Consider the following 21,656-nt stretch of genomic DNA (forward strand, 5'->3'; position numbering starts at 1 on the left):
AAAAAACCGACATCTTATTATTTTGCAACCCTTTTAACTCGTATTGTTTTCCGTCAACCTCAAACTTCATAGTCATCCTTTGAAAATTCCACAGAATATCTTGCAAGGGAAGAAGCCACTGTACCCCTAAGATCATGTCATAGTTTTCTAGTGTCAATAGAAGAACCTCTGTAGAGTACCAGTTGCCTTGCATGGCCCAATGGAAGTTGGTACATAATTGGGTACAAGTCAGTTGCTCTCCGTCTGCCACACCCACCTTAATCGGTGTAATATCCTTAACCTCACATTGCAACTTTTTTGCTACTCTACTGTCAAGGAAGTTATGGGTCGACCCCGAGTCAATAAGGATGTGGAGTTGGCGTGTATCACTCGTGCCTTGAACCCGCATGGTGGAATAGGAAGGAATACCTGTTAGCGCATGTATCAAAATTTGATGTTCCTTCTCTTCGTCTTCAGAAACCGGTTCGTCCTCACCCCCCACCTCAATAATGTACACTTGATTCTTATTCCGTCCACAATTATGACCACGTACATATTTTTCCATGCACCAAATGCACTCCCCTTTTGCTCGTTTCTGTTCCAACTCCCTACTCGTGAGGCGCCGTGCACCCCCCGTGAGTTTAGTGGAGGCTGTGGGTGTTTGATTGGGTAAGGGTAGAATTGGCAGCTTGGTAACATTGGTGGGTGGTGTATTTGTGTTTGGGCCGCTCTTCGTGTTTCCCACAGCCCCTTTTCCCTTATTAAACTTTTCTTCCAAATTCTCATTGTTCATTGCTTGAGTCTTAGCCAACCCGTATGCCTCATTTAAGGTGCGCGGTTTAAACATCTTACCCGTCCCCGAATATCCGGCCTAAGGGCCTTGAGATAGAGACTAATAGCTTGAGACTCAGTAAGGTTTACCTTGTTCAACAAGCAATCGAATGCAGTGTTAAGCTCGAGAAGAGTACCGGTTTGGTTGAGAGAGGCCAACTCTTCTAAGGGATCTTCGAACATATCTTTAGCGAAACGGGTTGAAATAGACCTCACGTATTCTTCCCAAGAGATTTCGGATACAGTTGCATTGCGTATGCGCAGGTACGCCCTGTGCCACTGGAACGCGGCCCCTTCCAGGTGGACAACCGCACATCTAAGTTTCATCTCGTCCGGAGTCTAATCCATCGCAAAAAAGTGTTCGCAACAGTAGACCCATCCTTCCACGTCCTCGCCCGAAAACTTGGGGAAGTCGACCTTCCCGATCCTTAAGAGCCGATTTCCCCTCGAGTCTGCACTTCCAGGAGAAAACGATGAACCCGAGCTAGCCCCACCGCCGCTGTTCTGACCCGATTTTTCAGTCACCGCCTTCAAGATTTCTTCATGTTGTTTCGCTAGTGCTGATAGCGTGACCTGGATCTCAATAATTGCCTTGCCATGATTCTTGAGGGTGTTGTCAACATCTTGGTTGCGCGTGTTCGTCATGATAACAAGAGTAATCCCGATCGGAGATCGTAACGGCTCTGATACCCTTGATAGGGTTATGAATGAGAAACTATAGAGGTAAAGAGAAAATCGATTTCTGGATGATCCCCAGAACCGATCGGCCATTAGGTTAAATAACCAAACATCACAATGTTCAAACTAACCCAACAAATATTGTAAAGGCCATAATGGTCCTTGGAACATGCAAACCACACAAAAATAAGAAAAACATTAATTATGGAAACGTAACTCCTTGATCGTATCATTGGCTCCAGACCCAAAATATCTCAAGGGCCAATCATATGTTGGCGTTATTTGGTACAATGTTGATTGTGAGCTATTTACTTCGGATCATAAGATTATGCATGCTTCTGAAGGAAGTTGTGGATCAGTTTAGTGATGATAAATCTTTCCAGATAATGTTCTTTGCATGCTTTGGGTTAGCAGTCATGACATATCTTGGTACCCTTGCATTTCAAGTTTATAATGTGGCCGTTGCTCGGACGTTATATTTAATCATGCTGTTAGTTTTCCTAATATATGTTGGAGGGAAGTTGAAAGATCTTCAAAAACCAAAAATGTTTTCAAGTAGAGCCCCTGTTTAAGGGATAGTATAGGTGCGATGGGTGTGATTTGCATCGGTTGTTTTTGTTTAGTTACGAGTGTAATGTGAAGAATGAAGAATTGTTATTGTGGTGTACGAGTTATTCCTCTGTTTACTTCACGAATCATTATTATTAAGTGTTTTTGTTACTGCAATGAGATTCGCAGTTCAAGTTACGCTTATTGTGTATTTCTCATTGCGTTTTGGTTCGATCAGGTTATTAGGTTAAGTGATGACACAATATTACGATGCCAAACATTTGATTTTGTGTGTTTTTGTGGTGTACAAGTTAATGTAGGGTTTTAGTCTATGTATATTAAGTGTATTACATCAATTGTTATGTTTTGATTGAGTTGATTTGTTATTATATTGAGAATTTGGATCTTATGATTCCAATCTCATAGTGCATGTCTAATGAAGATTGATTTTACTCGTTTTTCGTGGTTATGACTTATGAACATTGTTTGATTCTGTTTGTAAGTTTTGTTTGGTTAAGAGTGTAACGTGAAGAATGCAGAGTTGTTTGATTTGGTTTTTGTTTTATTTTTCATTTAATTAAGCTTTCTAGGGTCTATACAACGATAAACATTTTTTTCCTTAATATAGTTGGGGTAGGTAAACGTTGCATGTGTGTTTAAGAAGGCCCAACCTATCTCCATGTTAATTGTGCTTCTTTAACCTCATTTGTGGCCATATAAGTATATATTTCCTCATATCTTCATCTTCTTGTTTGCCATTTGTGTTTCTCTAGGCTGTATCTCAATATGTTGACTTAAGAAATCATGTTGATATTATAAAAAGATCTGTGGGTTTATAAAACAATGGGTGGAGTGATGTAGTTTGCATCTAATTTTGGCACTGAGCCCTGCAAGATGGTTTGTGGGCCTTAAGTCTGTAATTTGGGTTTGTTTTTGTGTGTACTATTTTGCGTATTAGTTTATTAGTCTCTCACTATTTTGTAGATTGTTATCTTTTGTAGCCAATATAGCTATAAATACCAGTTGTATTGGAAACTTACTTTGTTGAAGTACGTGACAGCAGTGTTTTTCTTTTTTTTTTTTTTGAACGATCAACTAAGTAACGCCGGGTATTCCGTACGCGGTCCCCGTCCCCATTGGCTAAAGGTGCCCGAACCGGCCACTAGTCCGGACGGACGGAGCCCCTAGCGGTCCACATATTGAGGGATTCACCGGATAAAACCCGACCCCACGCCCGCCAAACGGCACGACTGCGAGGAGCCGGTAAAACCGGGTGAGATCAGGACTCGAACCCTGGCAAGACAGGGTCATCCCTCATATCTCCCATATAAATTGGTGATAGTGAGGTTTGAACCCCCTACCTCTCACTAGTAAAGTGAGTGCTCATTGATCCACGTCCAATTTATAACAGCATTGTTTTTCTAATCGCTGTCCTTTTTTAACATATGAAATTATTTATAACAAGCATTACTGCAGTAGTTGTGTCAGTTTTGAGCTCCGTCTGTCATCTTGTTGAATCTTTTTGTTTTAAGTCTTAAGTTTGCTTCATTGACAATCATGTGCGAGTAAATAATCTTGGCCTTTTAGTGTGTTGTATCCAACTGCATGTCGTTGGTGGTGTTGATAATTTTTGTTTGCCATGATTAGCAAAATTTGGTTTTGAAAAGATAAGTTGTCTTGATAAAGATGAAATTTAAGTAGGCAATTATATATTACTGTTAAGCTATGCAGTAATCTCTATATATTGACCTAGCCAGTTGATATTAATGTGTTATAAGCAGTAGGTACATCCTTGCTTATGTACCGGGTTATTTACGTCATTGTCATATTGTTTATGTGAAGAATCTAACTCAGAATGATTTCCATTACCTTGTCAACAAAGGAGCTAAACACGAATTCACCAGTGTCAGTTTACAGCTTAACTTGTAATTGATTACTTTTAAAACAGTTAAACAAATATTACAAAGATTATTAGTCTTCTTGGTTTTCTTCCTTTTCTTTAATTAATATTTTCTGTTACAAATATGCATTAATTTTTCATGGCTCAGGTACCAAGCTCCATTTAATGTGGAGAGATCAAAACCACCGTTTAACAGTTATCAGAGGCAACAACCTAGACAGACACAGCAGTCATACAATGAAGGTGAGGTGTTTCACTACCAAGGTGGCGGCAGAGGATATGGGAATGGTAACTACCGAGGCGGCAGGGGGTATGGACCTATGGTTACTAGGCAATGTTCCGTTTCTTCTATCATTATTATTATTGTTGTTGTTGTTAATTCTATGTTAAAATGGACTTAACGAAACATTTATCGAAAAATCTTTGTTTATATTAGTGATGGTTGTCTGTTTTTCAGAGTTTGGTTATACTAATCTTGATGGAAACGGGAGCTCCTGGAACATAAAAAACAAAAGGCCCTTTAATACAAACTTAAAAATTCTTATATAATTTAGATAAAGGTGATAATAATAAAACAAAACAATTTTTTTTAGCAAAATGATCTATCTAAAACGTATGTATCTTAGCATTCTTCTCTATTCGTGTCTTTCTTAACTCGTCTTCTATTTTTCTTGTTTTACGTTTTTGACTATGGGAAGAGTGTTTAGACTTAGGCTATATGGTATGGATGACGATTTGCCGCTGAAAGAATCTACGTGGCTGGCGGTGCCGGCGGTGAACACCGCCCGCTCACATCGACGCCGCTGGCGGTGGAATTTTGGTGGAGAAAACACCGATGAAGATGCCGCTGCTGTGTGTATGATATTTCCAAAAGAATACAAGTTATTTTTATAATAATAGGGCTAGATGGTGGGTGAAGAAATAAGAATGAAGATAAAACTTGCAGAGAAGAGAAATGAGAGGTTGAGAAGATGGGTGGGTAATATTATTTAAATACATATATTTTGTTGAATTTTAATTATATTAATAAATTTATGTTTTTTATTTAATACTTTAAATGCAATTTTATTAATGTTTAATATATTTCGTTTTTTTTTTATTTTAGTATAATAATAACTTTTAAAAAATAAAATAATATTAATTTGAGTTATATTAAAATATTTTTAGTTATATAAATATTATTTTTTATTTGAAAAGATAGAGAAGTGGTGAATTGGTAAAATGGTGATCATTTTCTTGATATTGTGAAAAAGAGTGGCGTAGAGTAAAGTATGATGTGCCTGGCACTGTAAGGTGAGAAGCAAAATGGTATTCACACCCGATAGCCTTAGGATCATACTATAAAAAAAGCAAATGTTAACATAGCTAATTAACAAATAATAAAGCTAACATTAACAAAGTAACAAATATAAAATTATTTAACATTAAATGATTAAAACATAAATTAGAGATTAAGAGTTAACTGAATAACTCTTAACTGTGTTAACCGAATAACTGTTAACAATTAATGTGAACATATAATATTTGACATTTAACAAATAGCCTATTTGAAAATTGATATACAAAACAAAATTAAAATAAGACTAATAAGTTATAAAGTATTAGATCTAGTAACCTGTAATAGCCAAATCAAGATGGGTGCCACCTGCCGGAATGTCGTCGGACATCGGAACTCGGAAGACTGATGGCGTTGGTCGTATATTTTGGAATGCCGATGGTCTGATTTGTCGCTGTGTTGGAACAAAATCATGTGGGATTGTTTTAACTTCATTGGGCCTAGTAATATATATATATACAAAAAAAATAGAGTTCATGGGCCCTTAAAGAGGAGTGGGCCTAGGGATTGAGCCCTCCCTACCCTCCCCTTGGGCCGGGCCTGTCTGCAGAGTTAAATGAAGATTTTAGGAGGTGCCAAATTGAGGCCTGATGGCATGTCTGGAAATAACGTAGGTAAAGTTTGGTATGCATGAATGAGAGTTGGAATGGAATGAACCATTATGAATTTATGATGGAATAAAAAAAATATGTTTGGTTGGTCAATGGAATGGAATCACCAATTACCCTGTCCATTAATTCTATTTCCCTAAAACACCCCAAATTCATTGCATCCACATACACACCTCTTGTTTTTTTCATTAATTATATCCCTCTTTCACACTATAGCACCTCCATCACCCTCCCACCACCCTCCCACCCATTGCCCTATCACCACCACCCATCGCCGCTCGCCACTCCCACCACCCTCCCACCCATTGCCCTATCACCATTGATTCTCTTTATAGCTGATAATGGCAGATCTATGAGTCTTTTCATGTTAAATGTAAATAAAAAGATGGTAGTACTTGAGGCTTCATGACATACTTGACAAGTGATCAGATGAACCACATGGTTCGTCTTGATAAATAGATTGTTAGCTATTTTCATTGTAGTGGTCAAAAGTTGATGTTAAAAAAATCATTAACGATTACTGAAAATATGGTGGCAAGTGGACTATTAGGCACAAAGTAATTTGTTTGGACTATATATAGTTGTAACGTATCGTACTTCATTTGTTAAACGCTTCCCACACACAAAAAAAATTATTGAAAAAAAACGTGAATAATTCATAGATCTTGAATACAGACGTAAAACATGAATACAGACGTAAATTACTAAGGTGATGTTTGTTTTTTCAGATGTAATATGTTTGTAAACATCGGCAGACATTTGTAGAAGAAGAGGTGGACCCACCTCTGCAAGAAGAAGATTGTTTTTTAACGTCTGTAAACTGCTAAAATAATTGGTGGTGGTGGATGGTGATAGTGGTAGTGGACGGTGGTGGTGAACGATGGTGGACGATTGGTGGTGGATGATGGTGGTACGCGGTGAACGGTGGTGGTGGTGGTGTGGAGGACGGTGGGTGGTGGACAATGGTGGTGACGGATGGTGGGTGGTGGTAGTGGACGGTGATGGTGGCCAACAATGGGTGACGATGGTGGTGGCCGACGAAGGGTGGTGGTAGTGGATGGCGGTGGTGGCGGCGGTGGGTGGTGGTGGTTGTGACGCACAGTGGGTGATGGTGATGTTGGATCGTAGGTGTTGGTACGATGTGAAGAAGCGTGAAAAAGTTGAATATTAGCTTATTTTTTAAAATCATAAAAACAGTTTTCATGTCTTTTCTTTTTCTAAAAAACAAACTGTCTCGTGTCCGTAAACATAAGACCATTGCAAATCAATTAAGTAAAAACAAACATAACCTCAATGAACATATTAATTATGAAACTAAAATTTATCAATAACCAACGTTTAGTGGTAGGAGGCTTGGGTTCTCCAGTGGAGACCCAAGTTCGAATCTCACTCGTGTCACTTTTGGGTGGATATTGATAATGAAAGATTTGAGCTATGCATTGTGCAAATGTTGTAAGTTTGAACCCGGAGCCCATTTGTGTTTTCGTCCCACCGCGTGTTACACCAGAGAGTGCTACTCTTGTGGTGGCACAATAACTGTCAAGTAACAGTCGACGGTATGGTTTCTCGGGCACGCCAAAGCCAAACTCTGAAGCCATCATGAGACTGGTTAAAACAACATAGTTAGTCTGGCCAGAGTGGGAAATCAGGCTCTCCAAATTCAGAGAGTGCCAACGTGGGCCCGGTTAATACAACATAGTCTACCCAGAGTGAGACGTCAGGGCTTTTCAAATTCAGAGAATACGGTAGCATAAATACAAGAAAGGATGATTGTACGCAATTACCTAAAAAGAACAAGAGGTCGCACTTAACCCATGCATGCTTTCCTTACGTCCATTTATTTTAAAATATATTAATGATATTAAATCCCCCAAAACTTCGGTTCTTATGTCTTTAGATCATTTCCATATTTCAGTTGGTTCAAAATTTCTTCCGAAAGAAAGAACCCGATCATCGATTTGTTCTTTCAAATGTGTTATATTACATGTAAGCATTTATGTATGTATGTTTTGGTTGTTTGTTTTCATAATATCTATGTCAAAGATTCATGGTGTTTGTATTTGTATGACATGTGATTTGATGTTCAATGTAATGGAGATGTTGCCAGACAAATCAAGTTATGATTTACATATGAATAAGATGGATTATTTTTATACTAATTGTTGTTCTTTTTGTGTAATTTGGTTTTGTTTCAACAGAATCAGAGAAGATATTAAAGACAAGGCATCTTAGCACCTCAAACCTTTATTTATATTTGGTTGTTGAGAGATGGCCAAGGTACGAGGTTTTAATTATTCTTCTAACTTTTTGTTTTTCCGCTTTCATAAGGAACGTCCACCTCAGTCCTCAAATTTGACGTTACCGGTAACCCTACTTTCGTGTTGGATTTACTCATAAACACAGTTCTAAATATCAGAGTTAATTAAAAACTTTACGCGGAATATAAAACTTTCATAAAACATTACATATCAATTCATAATCATGTCTTAAAACATTCCTCTTGTCTTTCAAAATCAAAACATAACTTATAAAACATATCAGATCTTCAGATGCCAGGCTTTAGTCTTCTGCCATGTGTCCTCCACTCAAGCCAGCTGTCTCAACCTACTCACCTGCGTGCATACTAAAAGTCAGCTACGCTGAGTGAGTTCTAGTTAATCATACAATACCATACAATACCTTATTACATACATACGTACTTAACCTCATAACTTTCTTTCATACACACATAAGTACTCATACCTTCATTCTTACTTATATACTTTCTTTCTTACTTACATACTTTCTTTACATTCGTAATCATATGTTTTAAAGAGCCTTTCGCCCTATAACCTCACAGATATTATAAGGGTCTGGTCCCTAACATCACAGATATTATAAGGGTCTGGTCCCTAACATCACAGATATTATAAGGGTCTGGTCCCTAACATCACAGATATTATTAGGGTCTGGTCCCTAACATCACAGATATTATAAGGGTCTGGTCCCTATCCTCACAGATATTATAAGGGTCTGGTCCCTTGCTTTCGAATATTAGTAGGGTTCAGTTCCCTCTTCGTTACCATACAACCATACATAATACCTCGAGTATTATTAGGGCTCGGTACCCTTTTTGTAACCATACAACCATACGACCGTCATTTCCTTCCTTTATTAACTTTATTACGTTCATACACATAAACTTACATATCATACTTGCCATATTTATAACGTTACAACCTGACAGTACGTGCAATATCCGAAGATCGTTCACGTACCATCACGCAATCGTTCATACATATCATACTTACCATATTTATAACGTTACAACCTGACAGTACGTGCAATATCCGAAGATCGTTCACGTACCATCAAGCAATCATTCATACATATCACATATATCACATATGACATACACTTATCACTTAGGATAAATGTATTAACAACACATCAAGTATGCACACAGCCCCGAAAACATAACAAGGAATGGGGCTAGAAACTCACCTGAATACTGTTACGCTCGCCGTTGATCGTAATTCCTTTCTTTAACTGGGCTCGGCTAACTGTATAATATTTACACATATCAATTAGCTACTACTACTTATGTTGCGTTTCTATCTTTATATGACCCACAACGAACGGGGGTCCGGGGGCAGCGCCCCTGGTAGCGGGGTTCTAGGGGCGGCAGTCCCTAGCGGGGTCCAAGGGGCAGAGCCCCTGGCTGGGGTTAAGCTGCCAGGTCAGCTTGGAAAAATTTTATTTTCGATAACTGCCTTAACACATTTTCCATTAGGTTTTTAATTTATTTTCTAAGCGAACTTCACTTTAGGCGAAGTTAAACCTTAGGCGAACTTGGCTTCAGGCGAAGTTAAACCTCAGGCGAACTTGGCTTTTAGGCGAAGTTAAACCTCAGGCGAACTTGGCTTTTAGGCGAAGTTAAACCTCAGGCGAACTTGGCTTTTAGGCGAAGTTAAACCTTAGGCGAACTTGGCTTTTAGGCGAAGTTAAACCTCAGGCGAACTTGGCATTTAGGCGAAGTTACCATTTAGGCGAACTTAGCTTTTCAGCGAAGTTGCCATCAGGCGAACTTGGCTTCAGGCGAACTTATCATCAGGCGAACTTGGCTTGCAGGCGAAGTTCATCAGGCGAACTTAGCTTGCAGGCGAAGTTCATCGCTTGAAGGCGAAGTTGCCCAGATGAAGGCGAAGTTGTCGCGCTGCAGATCTGTTTGCCCATAACTCCTTCGTTTCTTAGCCAAATAACTCGATTTTGGTACCCACGGAATCGTATGATCGGCGCCTACAAATCCCAACCATCAAATCGGCCTAAAATCGACGTTTTAGGGGTCCGATTTGGGCAGTTGGGTTTCGGGTCCGATTAACCCGTCAAATCCTAACCATTTTCAGTAATATTAGCTTTGCGGGATTAGTTCCTACCTTTCCAACTCAGATCTACCAGCAAAATCTCTGGTCTCGACTTCGGATCTCGGTCGGTTATGTGTGTGTTTTTGAGTGTGTAAAAGAGAAAGATGGAAATAAAATGATATCTTGGGCTTAGATTACGTAAGATGGGTTAAATGAGAATGGGCCTTGGGTCCGTGGGCTTGAGAGATATAAATACCCCCGTATTGTTTGTGGTTGAGATGTAAACTATGTAGTTTAAAACTTGCTTAAGATGGAGCAACCCCTTATAGGTGACCTCGTATGAAGTTTCCATTCACACGATTAAAAAAATAAAGTTGCAAGCTTGGTTGGTATGAGGGACCAAATGGTATTCGAGCCATTGTTGTGTTTACGACAGTGATGAAGGGACAAACCTCATTCACGACGATGAGTTTTATGGGGTGTTTGTGACACAGGCGAATTGTACATCGTTCTATAATGTCAACATGATAAATACTAAGTACAAGGAATACCTCATCTTAAATAACACCAACAGGTTGCTGGCGCATTGGCTAGATGAAAGCAGAATTTCACAATTAAACGTGTTTTAGTCAGAGCAATCCATAAACATATAAACTTTTGGAAAGTTTTCACTTTGGCAACCGAAGACAAAGCCCTAAAAACTTATTGTGGGCAAAATAGACAATGTTAGTACGCGAGCTAAATGCTACAACTGATATTTGATTTACGATGATCGGGCAAACAAAATCGAGGAAGATAAGTCTTAGGGGTGTTTGTGACACCTTATGCAAATCTATTTGTTTTGTTATGTTCATAGGCGAGATACTATGCCTTAAGAAGTATGTGTACCATGTTTTGTCTGTCTATTTGGAATATTATTAACATAGCCACTTTTGAAATCCATTCATAGGAAGGCCAAAAGGTGAGCTTGCATGTGTATGATTTAAGCCAAGGTCTGGCTAAGCAGGTCTCAAGCTCCTTTTGGGGGAAGCCAATTGAAGGAATATGGTATACTCTTGCAAGGATTTGAACAATTGAACCCGCGTTAGTTTTGTAAAGGCCAAACACGGTGATGAATCTAACATATATATTTTTGAAAACACAGGCACACGGGAGTAGTTGTATATGGTAACGAATATTATCTCGCTGGTGGCATACAAATAACTCCTGTTGGGACGGCGCCGTATGGGCCTCCACTCCGAGTGATTGATCTTGGTGTCACCAAGGTTCAAAAGGACGCGTTCGAATCATATTTAAAAGAGATAAGTCCTCACTACACTCAAGAAACATATGATATATGGAAGCGCAACTGCAATAACTTTAGCAATGAAGTTGTCAAGTATCTTGTTGGAACCACCATCCCGGAATACATTCTCAACCTCCCTAATGAAGTCCAAGACAGCCCTCTAGCACCACTTATGAGTAAGTTATATATATTATTATCTTTCTTTCTTATATATTTGGTTATGATTCAAACTGATAGAATAAGAAACCAAACCGCAATCTTGTTTTGCATTGCAGTGCCACTAATACATAATATGGAGGATACATTGAGGGAAGGTGGAGTCCCACAAGGTCTTCAGTTCCTACCATCAAGCACCAAAAGTCAACCCTCCGAGTCAAAGGCACTGCAACCGGCTGTTGATCCTCAGGGAAACCCTAGAAGCGTGGTGCAAGAAGAGATCGCCAAAGAGTATGCTGCAATCAGGGCGGAGGGAACCTTGGGCCCGAGTGAGGCTGCAACTCTTGCAATCAAGAACGTGATGCAAAGATACGACCCGTTGAATCCGCCTAAAAGTTGTTAACCTGCTGCTGTCTTCTGAAAAAAATTATTGGTCTTGTTGATTTGTTGAATTGGAATCATTGTGACTGCATGCACCATACCATTTTAATATTTTTCTTCATGTACATGAAAATAAGAACATTTTAATGTTGAATATGTACCTTTTGTTCTGTCCTTTTGATATTATCAAACTCTAAAAACCATCTAATGTGCCTTAACAAACAAATAAGCTGTTTATATGATGCCGGTTTTCTGACATAATCACAATGTGTCAGATTCAATACATTTTCAACAAAAACAGAGTAACCACTAACGGGCTCTCAAAAGCTTATTCTAGCGACTAAACAAACATTTTTCCCAAAACCAGAGATTCTGCAGCCAACTCAATTATACAGCTCAATCAAGAGTACTTACTTGAGAGAAACATTAACTTCTACAAAGGATTCTGTCAAAATTATGTCTTTAGAATTCTCCGCTTTCGGGTGATCACGAGAATTAATCTTCAACCTCACATGTAAAGACCTCAAAAACACAAACTCTTCAGGCAGTTTCTTTGATGTTGATAGAATCTTTGCACACACGTCTGTTTGCAAATTATCTTTCCCGCTCGGGTTTAAGATGTTGACCAATCTAGTCAACTGTTGCTCCTTAGAAGCATTGGTTGCCTTTTGTAATCTTAAGTACAAAGCAGCATTGATAATAACCTGTGAAAACACAAAACATTTTAACTAATAAAATACATATTTAGGTAAACCAGAAACCGTTAGGACGGACAAGCATGTTGATAAGCATACCTCGCTTGTTCCCGGGCTAGTATTGACAGCACAATCTATGATTATTTTTCCATCTTGCACTTTTGTGTTAGAAGCCTTATCTTCTTCGGTGTTGACTTCTTTTTGAGTCAGTGATGCCAGGTCATCCAACTCATCGTACCACTGTTGAGCAACACCAACCTTTTCTGTAGATTCAGCTTTATTACTCGCTACTAAAGTTTCAGTAGCCGTGCCTCTTGTCTGCCGCCATATACAGTCATCATGTAGTGGTTCCACAAGCTCGGTATCTTCTGGAATCTCTACATTAATCTTTATGTCTATTCTACCTGTTTTATATAGTCAAATCACAGTGTTATTAGTATCATAACTCATTACCCATTTATTAGTTATATTATCGTACTAAAATTACCTGGTAACAAAGTGAAATGCTGAATATGGTCAACGTGAACTCCCGGGACACCAAAACCACTGTGACATTATACGCAAATTTACATGAGCGCCCTTGTGAAAACCTCGTATTTACAGAAATGGGAATGAAACAGCAGAGAAGAATAATACTCACGCAGCATAAGTTGATTCCATAGGGGAAACCAACCAGTATGGTAATCCAAGTACTCCAAAGTTTGAAAAGTCAAAGCTACTCATTGACTTGGATTTTTTGTTGTATTTCAGTACCACCTGACCATCTAAGTATTCCCGTTGTTTAGAAAATTATTAAGGTGTAGTTCATCAATAAAAGAAAAGGCATTGCTTAAACTTTAAAGTATATTCTAGATGTGGCATAATGGATGTGTTGAGTATATACACGGATCTAACTACTGTTTTAAGGTAAAAACTTATTTTAAAAAAAACTTAACAAGTAAACATTTTGATATAAGGTGCCGTGTCGACGTTAAAGAACAGTCAACATGGTCAAAAGTGTGTCAACATAAGCTGTTTATTGAAAAACAATTGTTTATTGAAAAACAGGTAAAATGTGCCACCTCTAGTATATATAATGAAGTTATCTACCATATATTTTACCTGAGTCGCAAATTACTATATTATCCTGAAAAGCTGCCACTGAATTGAAATCATTGGCAATATTTGGTGGAAGGTTGTTTGATGGTATTTCCTTCAGAAGTGAAGACTTCTCCGAGATCAATGGTCCACAAATCTCTAAAATATTTGCAGAACCTTCATGGTGCAAAAAAATAGTCATTACCAAAAGCTAATTATTAATTTGTAAAATTTGAAATATAAAAAGAGCATTACAAAGATGAAGAAGGAGAACCTTTGACAACTTCTTTAATAAGACCAGATGACAGATCCATGATCCATAAAGTATCCAAACTGCAATAAAAGTTGAAGATAAATATTCAGAGATGAATAGATGATAAAGTTCATGAAACCGACACCTGCGGTTGAGGATAAAGAGATCATTTTCCAACGACTTAAGCAGATGCCAGGGGTAAAAAAGTAAATTCGGATCAACTTCCTCAGAATTTGAAGAAACAGCTTTTGTACTCCAGAGTTTATCGAAGATCCGGCTCAGCATGCCACCTTTTGTCTTGTAACCATTGGGTTTGGGATAGAATGTCTCAACGGTCCTACTGTCCATATCAGCCCGCCTTATAGCATGGTTCTTTAATGATATCAAACGGGTTAGAACATACAAAAAAATCAGTATATTAGTTAAAACTTAAAATATAACTCTTGAACATCCTATTGGAACATATACCTCTGAGTCAACAAAATACAGGCAGTTCTCAGACTCATGATAAAACAAAGCAGCAGGGCGCATTATCTTACAAGATTCAAATTCTCCATCCTCAAATCCGGGAGACGATCCAATCTGAAAAGAAGAAGCATTGTTAATAAAAGCTTTTAGCAGATAACGACAAATCAGCATGCGAGTTGCACATGGAGTTCCTTACATACAGAATCTAAGATATTTCCATTGCCATCAAACACAATTATCCGATGGTGATTAATGTCAGAAAGAAACAATTGTTCATCAATTTCATCAACCTCGATGCACCCTGCAAATTGTATTACAGCATAAGCCAACAATTCTTTAAATAGATTTAATATGAATTCAAATCTGAAATAGTATTCACCAAACAAAACTGTGATAAAATATAAAACTATTTGTAGAAGAATATTATGCTTCAACTACCATACCTGGGAAATAAAGCAATAAATTCTGTAATGGAGAGCATAGATGCGGTTCCTTGAAAGCATCAAGTGGCTTTACCCATGTGCCTCTGAGACTATGCAACAATCCTGGCTTTTCTTTCGGTTGTACAATTAAATCCTTGAGGGCTGCAGGTGTTGTTTCACAGAAAAATAATTAAGAAAAATGACAAACATGATTCATAAGATTAATTCACTGATCTTTGTATTAAATATCCAAAAAAAGTAGCATTTATGGGAGATGGACTGATGGGCATCATTACTTACTAGATTACGTGCATTTGGATTGGTGTACACAGAGTAATACAACAGATTTTATAATATGATATGAATAAAAATAATGATAACGGAAAATAGTAATAACAAACATGGAAGAGCAGAGGAGTAGGCTTACATGTCTCAAGAATTTCCACTTCTACATCCTTTTCATGCAAGAGTAAAGAACCATCCGTGCCTTTGAATAAGATATATCCCACTTTATCTGATATCTACAAAAATACACAAGCATCGATGTAAACAAATCAAATCTCGAAGCATAATATTATTCTACATATAGTTTTAAGCAACTGCTAATGAAGTCATTAACGGGTGGTAGTTTAACTCATTTACGTCAAAATGGGTTAGTCCGGGTCACATTTGATTGATAACTGATTAAATAGTAGAATCTTTAATATTAGCTAAAAAGAAAGCAGATTGAATGGTTTAAAAGCCACCAAAAGTATACTCATGTGTTTGCAACCTCCTAAGCTAACTTTTTAGAAGCATTTAATCATTATTTCACTAATAGCTTTGTAATCCTTTTAATACATTGAGTATTTACAAGAGTAAAAATATGAACAAAAACGTGTTGGCAGGTCAAACTCAAACAAAATTTTTACAACCTACACAAGCACCTACTTCAAGACCTGTCAAGTGGTGTTTCAAACGAAGAAGCACCAAGAATCAATTAGTTTGTTTTAATATCTTCAAAATAAAATAAACTGTACAACGGGCATAACACGCTATAGGGGGCTTAAACTCATATATTTACTATACTAAAACAGAAAGGGCACCAAACTACTATTCACAAACGTTAAAGACCCACCAGACGATATAAGGTGGTGTTTGGGATTCTTTATTGAAACCTCCTTTTGGCAATTTTAACTTTTGGTAGAAGTTAATAGTTTAAAAGGTGTTTGGTAACTCATAAGTTCTTTTAGATTTTAACTTCTTAGATGGTGTAAAAATGAGGTTTTTGAAAAGTTAAGGAATTCCAACTTTATGAACTTTTAAGTTTGGTGAGGATGAGTATTACCCATTACACCCTTCTCAACTAGAATCCTAAACATTTTTTTTAAAACAACTTAAAAAATGTCATTTTTTTTGTAATTTTACATTAATAAGGTAAGTCAACATTTTTTTAAAAACCGTAAGGCCAATAATTTGTGACTTACGATATCAATATGGCAAAACTCGTATTATATATTTATGTTATTTTTATACTTTTGTTCGATCATTTGTTTATACACCGCACCCTTCGTATTATCAATATTTTATTACCGATTACGGAGTCGTTCACTATCCTTTATATTATTTTTATACTTTTGTTCGATCGTTTGTTTATACCGCACCCGTCTCGATCATTTATCAAGAACAAAATCCGTTCGTTTGTCCGATTTCAGGACCTACAACAACTTATTGACTTATTGCTTAAAAGTTAATCCAAACACTTTTTTTGAAAACTCCTTTTCAAAAAGTCGTCATTTTTACAAGAATTCCTTTTGGACTTGAATAAGGAATCCCAAACACACCCTAAAACTCACCTCAGAAGGAGACTTGTTTGACACCATTACAGGAAACGTGATGTATTCATTTATGATTATCTTCGCTAAACGAGAACGAACGACATCACTGCTAAACTCTTTGCAGAGCTGAAATCCCATAACATTGAGTGAAGAGTACCTGAATCCATAGATATACGCGCACACATAATTACACGAAAACATATCAACTGAAACAAAGAAGCTAATGGCAACTACATATGTTATACCTTTGCTGAAGCAATTTTACTTTTTCCATCATAAAGGCAGAGTCTTCAACAAACGCGCCAACAACAACTAAAACGACTCCATCTTTCCCACTTAAATCCTTGATATCACCTCTATTTAACCAGAAATGGGAGGGTCCTATACATTAAGTCAGACTATAAGTTTAATGCGACAAAAACTAGGGGTGTGCGTGGAGTGGTTCAGTGTGGTTTTGGGCTAAAACCAAACCAAAAACCAAAGTTTCGGCTTTCGTTTTTTCAAAACCGTTCGCCTTCGATTTTTGGGTTCAATACGGTTTTAGATTCGGTTTTTTCCGGTTTCGCTAATCGGGTTAGTAATTTTCGGGCCAAAGAAACTTGACTAATGATATTTTGAAATTGGGTCTAATATTAAAAAAAAAAACAATTAATATAATATTGTACATTTTGATCTAGAATATTTGATACTTACATTTAAAATGATCTAATCTCATCCAAATGACAAAACATAACCGATTAAAGTTAAATATAGAACAAATATCCAAGTTTATAAAACATAAACGATTCAAAATCAGTTTTTTCGGTTTGGTTTTTCACCAAACACAAAACCGTACCAAAACCGAACCGTCTGTTTCTAATTTTGTTTGGTTTTTCGGTTTCGAGTCGGTTTTTTCGGTTCCTTGCACACCCCTACAAAAAAATCCTCAACTAGTACATATCTACAGTTAGCATTATTATACCTTGAATCTCATTGAGAGTGGACCGAAATAACTTCGAAAAAGAATGAACCTCTGGCTTACATGATGATGTTGAAAACCTGATCGAAACTGTGATTGGTGAATTAGGAAAGTAATAATAATAATAATAATAATAATAATAATAATAATAATAATAGTGAATGGGAAGAAGACAAACAACAGGGTTACCTATGAATATTATTATTATTATTATGATTATGTTGTTTATATCTTACAACACTTGAATATATAGCAATCCGTCTGGATGTTTGATGGTTTCTTCTTAATATCTGACCTGCTGCTCGTATCAACATAGCTCAACTCCAAATCGAAATCAAAGGTGTTGGTAACTAATATAAATGCAAAGAAAGAATTGGAGAAATGTTAATATGTATGCACATGATTCACTAAACCCATTTCCACATAAACCCTAGAAAATAAGGCAAATAACTCAGATGAAAAAAAAAACCAATAAAAAAACAAACATTTTATATAAAAAAGGTATGGGGTGAGAGAGGCTCGAACTCTCGACCTCAGGATTACTCAACATTTTGCTATGAGACCTACGCGCTAGCCAACTGCGCCACCACCCCATTTGATATTTTTACAAGCTGCACCATTTATAAGTTAATAATGTCTCACGAACTAAAAAAAGCACTTGTTTTTAAGACCACCCTAGTGGTTAGGGGTGTTCACGGTTTGGTTTAAAACCGTGAAACCGTCCAAACCGGTCATTGTTTGATTTCATGGTCGGTTTTTTTTCTTAGCTTCCGGTCGGTTGGTTTAAAAATTTTCAAACCGTAGTGAACAGTTTGGTTTACGGTTTACACCAAAAACCGACCGTATAAAACTGGACCAGACCGTTGGATTCAATTATTTGTTTTTAAGATAGATTTTACTAGTATTGTATATAACACTTAAATAAAATTGATTAAGACTAATTATCTTTAAGTAAACTGGTTAAGTTAAGTGGCTATCCAATTTATTATATAAACCCAATAACCCTCCAAGGTTAATTGGTGAAATCCATTTTGAAGTTACTATAACTAAAATGGATTTTGAATGTGCTTGAAATTGGTTTATGTGTTGGTTATGTTTTTTTTAGCTTAAGCATTTTATCTTCCTGTCAAACTGTTAAGTTACATGATTTCTTAGAAACTGTTTTTCTATTAGCTCGTGTTCTTTTTTGGATAAGTACATTGTTTGCTTTTATATATTTAAGTCTAAACCGTGAAACCAAACCGAACCAAACCGTCAGTAACGGTTTAGTTTGATTTGGTTTTAAATTTTAACGGTTCGGTTTTCAATAATAAAAAACCGTTACTAACGGTTTGGTTACGGTTTGATCTAAAGGCCAAACCGGACCGTGAACACCCCTACTAGTGGTGGAGAAGTGGAAGGAAAAGTGGAGAAGTAGTCAAAGCATGTGACTACATTATTAAAGACTAGTTTGAGGCCCGTGTATTACACGGGTAATTGATGAAAATTTTAAACTTTAATTATGAAGTGAATTACAGTCAACAAAATCATCATTTATTGTTAATACAATTTATATAAAAATTACAGAAATTACATAGATAAGATTACACAAATATGTTACAAATAAGCAAAATTGTTCTTGTGCACTACATTTGTGATTGTATTGGTTGGTATACATTGATTATCAAAAATCAAAATCTTTAGACCATGTATGTTTGTAACTCTTGTTAAGGTAACATATATGTCTGCTTATAACTCTTGATATAGCTATGTATAGTTATCTGTGTGACAAATAAGATTATTCAAATACATACCGCGACCCTAGTTATGATAATATATATCCATGATACTAATAAAAAAAATATTCATACACATAAAATGTCATACCTTTTGATCAATTAATATATATGATGTCATTTGAGATCATCCGCTCATGTTTATCCAAAAAAAACATGATTATTCCAAAAAAACATATTACCTGAACTTTGATGATGTAATTATCCTTAGAGTCTTTAGAATCTGAAATTGATTAATCATGATAAATTATTTGTTGTAATTAATATACTGCATATGAAAAATTTTAATTAATTTTATATATTAAAATTAATAATTGTACAATCAAGAAACATATAAAACCCAAAACTTAAATATAAAAAAATGATTTGTTTCATTTCATATGAGTGAAAAATGATAAATAAATAATAACCTTAAAGTCATGTTTAACTAACAGTAACTTAAAAAAAAATTGTGATAGCTTTATTATTTTGAATATAAACTTTAATAGACACTTTAATTATGTATTAACCAACATGTAATACTAACATAACCTTAAATCGTTGTATTTGTATAAAAAAATTACTAAGTTAATATAATATTGAAATGATGTAAATAACTGATGAAAACGATATTCTAGGTTTCCATATCCTAAATGATTTTTGAAAAACGAGAATAGTGGAAAAGGATTGAAACACATTTTTTGGTTTAAAAATTTGAATGTTTTTAATTAAGTAATTTGTCTTATAAGACATATTAAATTAAATATATTTGAATGTATAAATAAAGTATAAATCAAATTATAAAATATATGTTTCTGGAACATTTTGTCTGAGTTATGAAAGAAAAATATTGAAAACTAAATATTGATCTTCTTGTTGCTAACCATTTATACTACACAAAAAAATTATATAAATAAATGATAAATAGTTCATATAGTAAATCGTTATTCATATGGATTATAATTTTAATATTCAACTTCAATAATTTAATGCTAAACACAAAGATATATATAATATGTATTCTTCATGTTTATTTATATAAAATGTTTGGAGAAATTAAAAAAATACATATTTTTTTAGTTCAAATACATATGAGAAAAGTTTAAATCCAAATTTAAAACTAATCTTATGTAAAAAATTATGCACTACTGCTCCAATCTCAATTTAAAAACAAGTTATAGTTTGTTATGATTTTAACTACCTATGATTTTAAAATTTGTTTTAATAGATCTGCAACTTCAATTTTGAGATTTCCTTGTTTTCTTATCTTTCACTATTAATATTAATGAATGAATTGAATATGATTTACATTTAATAAAAATAAACTTGAATTCATATATTGAAATAACTTAAAATATAAGGATCATATGTTGAAAAAAGGGTGAAGATGGCTATGAACGTGACAAGTGGCAAAAATGGGTAGTTATTTATTAGAATAGATAGATTTGTTATTTATAATCGAGAAATATGCAATTTGCCTCCCTGGTTTATATCGTCGCTGGATGGGTTAACTAGTGAAAACAAAATTGCGAATGTTCTGCCACTGTGAAATTTTGGCGGGGCAGTCTGTGCCATTGCCGTCAGTTGACCGTGAGTTGACTGACCAAAAAACGCTGAAATGACCATTTTACCCCTGAGCCTATAATTAATTCTAAAACTAAATATTCAAATTTCGTGTAGAGGGTGGGGTTCGAACCCCCGACCCCTGGTTTAACAACATACAACACCAACCATTTGAACTGAACTAAAATTTAAAAAGTCTATACAATATGTGTAACACCCCGACCAAAGGCGGATTATACATCGGGGCGCCACATATTGTTTCATTACTCGTGACACTATTGGGTGTCAATATTTAATAAATACATTCATTCGCGCACGCGCAAAGTAAACACAAGATAACATAAATCAACATATTATAAGGCAAAATATTAGAACAACAAATAACTTGTCTTGATACATTTTAATCTAGGTCCAAAATAAAGAAAACTTCCTACGTGTCCACAAGCTCCAAAACAGCTACTGCAAACCTGAACATGTGTTAAAATAAAACGTCAAACACTTGCGTGTTGGTGAGAAATCAAGTTTAATACAATACATAGATAACAATAAATCTGCGCGCAACATGTGTATGTCTGGTTTTCAACAAGGGTGTAATCTGAT

At 35.9% G+C, this 21,656-nt stretch overlaps 2 protein-coding genes and 1 non-coding gene across 3 annotated transcripts; 1 reads left to right on the forward strand and 2 right to left on the reverse strand.

Moving 5' to 3' along the window:
- The first annotated feature begins 1,778 nt into the window (after positions 1-1,778).
- LOC143609026 (uncharacterized) lies at positions 1,779-12,087 on the forward strand. The gene is made up of 5 exons (XM_077083899.1): positions 1,779-1,978; positions 4,086-4,260; positions 11,177-11,274; positions 11,372-11,688; positions 11,788-12,087. The coding sequence occupies exons 1-5, from the start codon at positions 1,779-1,781 to the stop codon at positions 12,069-12,071; spliced, it is 1,074 nt and encodes a 357-aa protein (XP_076940014.1). The 3' UTR covers positions 12,072-12,087.
- Positions 12,088-12,239: 152 nt separating this feature from the next.
- On the reverse strand, positions 12,240-17,829 carry LOC143609031 (uncharacterized). Its single transcript, XM_077083904.1, has 14 exons — positions 17,743-17,829; positions 17,027-17,162; positions 16,800-16,938; positions 15,392-15,485; positions 14,986-15,126; positions 14,743-14,843; positions 14,543-14,656; positions 14,220-14,446; positions 14,096-14,154; positions 13,846-13,998; positions 13,385-13,508; positions 13,232-13,290; positions 12,844-13,148; positions 12,240-12,753 (listed from the first exon to the last, which is right to left on the reverse strand). Exons 2-14 carry the CDS (start codon positions 17,056-17,058, stop codon positions 12,460-12,462), a joined length of 1,842 nt encoding a protein of 613 aa, XP_076940019.1. The 5' UTR covers positions 17,059-17,162; positions 17,743-17,829; the 3' UTR covers positions 12,240-12,459.
- A 414-nt stretch (positions 17,830-18,243) lies between these two features.
- TRNAM-CAU (transfer RNA methionine (anticodon CAU)) lies at positions 18,244-18,332 on the reverse strand. Its single transcript is given in 2 exon segments — positions 18,244-18,279; positions 18,295-18,332. It is a non-coding gene; the product is annotated as a tRNA-Met (tRNA).
- Between the last annotated feature and the right edge of the window lie 3,324 nt (positions 18,333-21,656).

The sequence above is a fragment of the Bidens hawaiensis genome, unplaced genomic scaffold (assembly GCF_021521415.1).
Source record: "Bidens hawaiensis isolate Kalapana, Puna unplaced genomic scaffold, B.hawaiensis_p1.1 tig00419471_1, whole genome shotgun sequence".
NCBI lineage: Eukaryota > Viridiplantae > Streptophyta > Magnoliopsida > Asterales > Asteraceae > Bidens > Bidens hawaiensis.

Coding starts and splice junctions, on each gene's coding strand:
- LOC143609026 (XM_077083899.1), top strand. CDS start 1,779: ATGTTGATTGTGAGCTATTTACTTCGGATCATAAGATTATGCATGCTT. Junction 4,261..11,176: donor GCAGGGGGTATGGACCTATG/GTTACTAGGCAA, acceptor ATCCATTCATAG/GAAGGCCAAAAGGTGAGCTT. Junction 11,275..11,371: donor AAGCCAATTGAAGGAATATG/GTATACTCTTGC, acceptor TTGAAAACACAG/GCACACGGGAGTAGTTGTAT.
- LOC143609031 (XM_077083904.1), bottom strand. CDS start 17,058: ATGATGGAAAAAGTAAAATTGCTTCAGCAAAG. Junction 14,657..14,742: donor ATGGAAATATCTTAGATTCT/GTATGTAAGGAA, acceptor TCTTCTTTTCAG/ATTGGATCGTCTCCCGGATT. Junction 14,155..14,219: donor CTCTTTATCCTCAACCGCAG/GTGTCGGTTTCA, acceptor CTTTTATTGCAG/TTTGGATACTTTATGGATCA.